Genomic DNA, 3,668 nt, shown 5'->3' on the forward strand with positions numbered 1-3,668 from the left:
GTGTGTGTGTGTGTGTGTGTGTGTGTGTGTGTGAGTGTGTGTGTGTGTGTGTATTTGACTTGTATTTGTTACTTTATGGGACCATTGCTGGGACACAGACCTACCTTGTCAAGACCAGTAGTCCACATAAGGACCAAAGACTGGTCCTCATAAAGTGGAACTCCATTCTTGGGTTGGGAGTTTTGTTTTGGACTRAGGTAAAAGCTGGTTTCAGTGACGTGGTTTCGAAGGCGGAGTGATCTCTGCTGGAGGGCAGGAAGTAAAATGTCTGTGGAGGAAACTACTGTAGAGAGTYTATAWYGTATGGATTCAGGTCCTATCTCAAGATATATAACAACAATTTGTTCACAAATAAGTCAGACATGACTCKTRTGATGAAGATGAGTTTTCAACAGAACCTAAAGATTTYCTGAGGCTGTCGGTACCACAYGTYTTACATCACCAGGTGACAAATAATAACCAGCAAAAGTTTATCTGATGAATAATTCCACACGATTCTGCCCAACCCTATGATAACACTGATTATCACACAAAGATGAAAAATGTAGAAAGCTCACAGAACCACAACGTAAAAAGTGGATTTTAAACCGTCTGCGGTCAGGAGGAGCAGGATGTGTCTGCAGGCAGCGGCCACTACATCAGTTRGCTGATAACTTGTTTTAGACGTTATGTTAATAATGATCGTTTATTTAGTAGTGAGTATTAAGTTACTGGTACTTTAATGTGGACCWCATCTGGACTTTAGGCTGCCCTAGTTCTGTGTCGTTAGCTGCTGGATGTGTGTTGACGTTAGCYGCTACTGTTAGCATTATCTTAACATATAAAACGATAACAGAAAAAACACTAACCCTGGAAAAAAACAAACGATAATCATCGTGTTCATTTCCTGTTGTTTACATGTTTTCATCAGCTGTTCGGTGTAGTTAGCATCCAGTTAGCGCCGCAGCGTCTGCCCCGGCAGACCGGGAACAGGACTGTAGAGTCCGCTCGGTGCTCGATCTTCTTCTCTTCCCTCTTATAACTGAAATAGTGAATCAGCTACGTCCTCATCAAAGTCCTCACTCTGTCTCCGACTGTTTGTCCTCCATCTCTGCCTTTGAGCTCCTCTCAAACTGCAGCTCGGTCCGACTCGGTCCACCTGTCCACAGCTGCACTGCAGCTCCACCTTCATCACTTTTTTTATTGCATCAAAGACACTAAAATAACTAAACTAAATGTCACCCTAACCATGAAATATAGTTGTACAAATATAATAAATGTAATAAATTTCAGATATCTCATTGCTGATTTCCGATCTCCTGTCTCTCCATCACAGCTGAACTTTATTCAACTTCCGTCTCTTTTTATTTTTATCCTCCTGTAGATTTTTTGCAGCTTGTCTAATATTTTCAGGCTTCAGTCAGGAAGGAGTTTGGGGGGTTTAGGTTGGTTCGGCGGGGTGGGGGTGACACCAGAGGGTGGAATGAGGTGTTTTTCCCCCATGAATCAGACCTATTTTACATCCTCCTGCTGCAACGTGCTTCAAACATGATGAACATTACTAAAAAGAGACATAATTTAATTTAATTTAACATATAATTTAATCAGTGTATAATTATTTATTATTAATTCAATAAGAATGAGTGGCGCACTCGTAAACTACACAAGATATGGGCATTTTTTCAGATAGCAGATCCTCCACTTTTTCACTTCCTGACCTCCATCTGAACTTCGCGCTCCAGTGTCACTGCATTGTGACGTCACGTGTAACCTCCTATTGAGTTTAGTTAGGTTTAGGGTAAATATGTACTGGTGGGTTAGGTTTAGGGTTAAATATGTACTGGTGGGTTAGGTTTAGAGTTAAATATGTACTGGTGGGTTAGGTTTAGGGTTAAGAATGTAATGGTGGGGTTACGTTTAGGGTAAGTGTTCAAAGTGAGGTAATAGAGATGACTGGAAATTAATGAGGATCAATGAACTGGTCTTAAATACAAATGTGTGTGTGTGTGTGTTCATGGATCTAATGTGTGTCAGTTAGTGTCCAGGTAACCAAGATGTTACCTGAATTTGTTTGTAAATTTGGACAGTGTAGACAGAGGCCTCATCCTCTCACATATAAATGGTTGTTAAGTAGTAGAATCCTAGACGAGCCCCCAGTTCCCATTATGTCTTATCTAAGAGAGGCCTGACCTGGGCTGTTTTCTTCTCAGAGCTCAGTCACCTGATCACAGACTGACTGACCCACATGTGCATCTTACAGTTGTAACAAGTTTGTTAGTCTGCCACAGATTTAGTTTCAGTATTGAGAACCAACACAGAATCCTGGCCCATAAGGTCCAGATGATGAATACTTATTGTTTTGGTCTTGTCTTACAGATCCATGAACAAGAAGTTGAGATGCCATTTAGACAAAACCTGGATACCTCTAATTCACTGCTTGCACATTTTTCTCCTCCATCTAAGAGTCCTCCATCTCACACTGAAGAAACAACGGTGAGCTGTTACTCTTGCACACATACATTCATAAAAAGAGAAACTACAGACAATTACAGATGGTTAGGCAATTCAAGGGTGTGAAGGGTCTTGGAAACAAGCAGCCTGGTCTACATTTTGGCTGAAGCAGAGGGTGGTAGTGTTACAACATGGTATCAGAGGAACGCTGTCAGCACTCTTAGTCTGAGTTGGGAAATCTGGGTTCAGATCAACCAATCACATTTCAAAGCAAAGTCTTTTCACCTTTCAGTATCAGAAGACTCCTGAAAGACTTTAGATTAGACGGTAGACAAACTCTTCCCCTAAAAGACAATACCTATGTATTGTTTTAGGACCATCAATGCACAGAAGCAACATTACTTAAAGGTTTTATTGAGCTTTTATTGTTTACAAACTCGGCCATATTTGTGCTTTTAGACCAGGGCTATTCAACTGGCGGCCCGCGGGGACTGACCAAAGTTCGGCCCTCCAATTGGTTCATTCATCTCTTCAGCCCAAGCCCCCAGTTTACTACTATAATTACTCTAAGTTCTTTTAGTTAAACGTAGACATATTTGGTATCTACAGAAACAACAGAATCTTGGCTACAAGCTGGTAAAAACCATTTCTATGATCACTCGAGACAGTTAAAACTATAAGCAGTTGAAGATAAAACTAACAAAGTGAAAATAAAATTGGTTTAAAAATTTGGCAAGTCAGAAATGTCAAAATATTTGTGTTAAATATGAGGCAGAATGYGTTATTGTTGTGTTTGATAATGTTTTATTATCACCACTTTTATAGGGTTCTGTGTGTTGTATTCATGATTAAATGCAGCAAAATAGACAATTTCAAAGGTAACAGGTCTTTGTAATACTTGCTTTATTTACATAATAAATTTATTTGCTGGATGTTCGGCCCCTGAGCTGTTGACCTGCAGTAACTGTGGCCCCTGGTACAGGTTAGTTGAATAGTCCTGTCTTAGATCCAATTTCTCATTTGATTATCCAACCATTTTCTTCAACCTTATTTCCTTATATAATAGGTAGAGCTGTTAAGCTAATGTTACTACAACAGGTAAAGTTGAGAGGCTAACATTAATACAACAGATAGGTTTTCCAACAGGTTAAGGCAAGAAGCTAATGTTATTACAACAGGTTAAGGTAAGAAGCTAATGTTATTACAACAGGTTAAGGTAAGAAGCTAATGTTATTACA

At 39.7% G+C, this 3,668-nt stretch overlaps 1 protein-coding gene across 1 annotated transcript in view; it reads left to right on the forward strand.

Annotated features, from left to right (window-relative positions):
- Positions 1-2,472, forward strand: part of gyg2 (glycogenin 2) — a gene marked incomplete at its 3' end in the record, with an annotated part of 24,396 nt that extends 21,924 nt beyond the window's left edge. The window contains 1 exon segment of the mRNA XM_014032668.1: positions 2,356-2,472. Coding sequence (XP_013888122.1) covers positions 2,356-2,472 — 117 coding nt within the window.
- Positions 2,473-3,668: the final 1,196 nt, after the last annotated feature.

The sequence above is a fragment of the Austrofundulus limnaeus genome, unplaced genomic scaffold (assembly GCF_001266775.1).
Source record: "Austrofundulus limnaeus strain Quisiro unplaced genomic scaffold, Austrofundulus_limnaeus-1.0 Scaffold1507, whole genome shotgun sequence".
Lineage (NCBI taxonomy): Eukaryota > Metazoa > Chordata > Actinopteri > Cyprinodontiformes > Rivulidae > Austrofundulus > Austrofundulus limnaeus.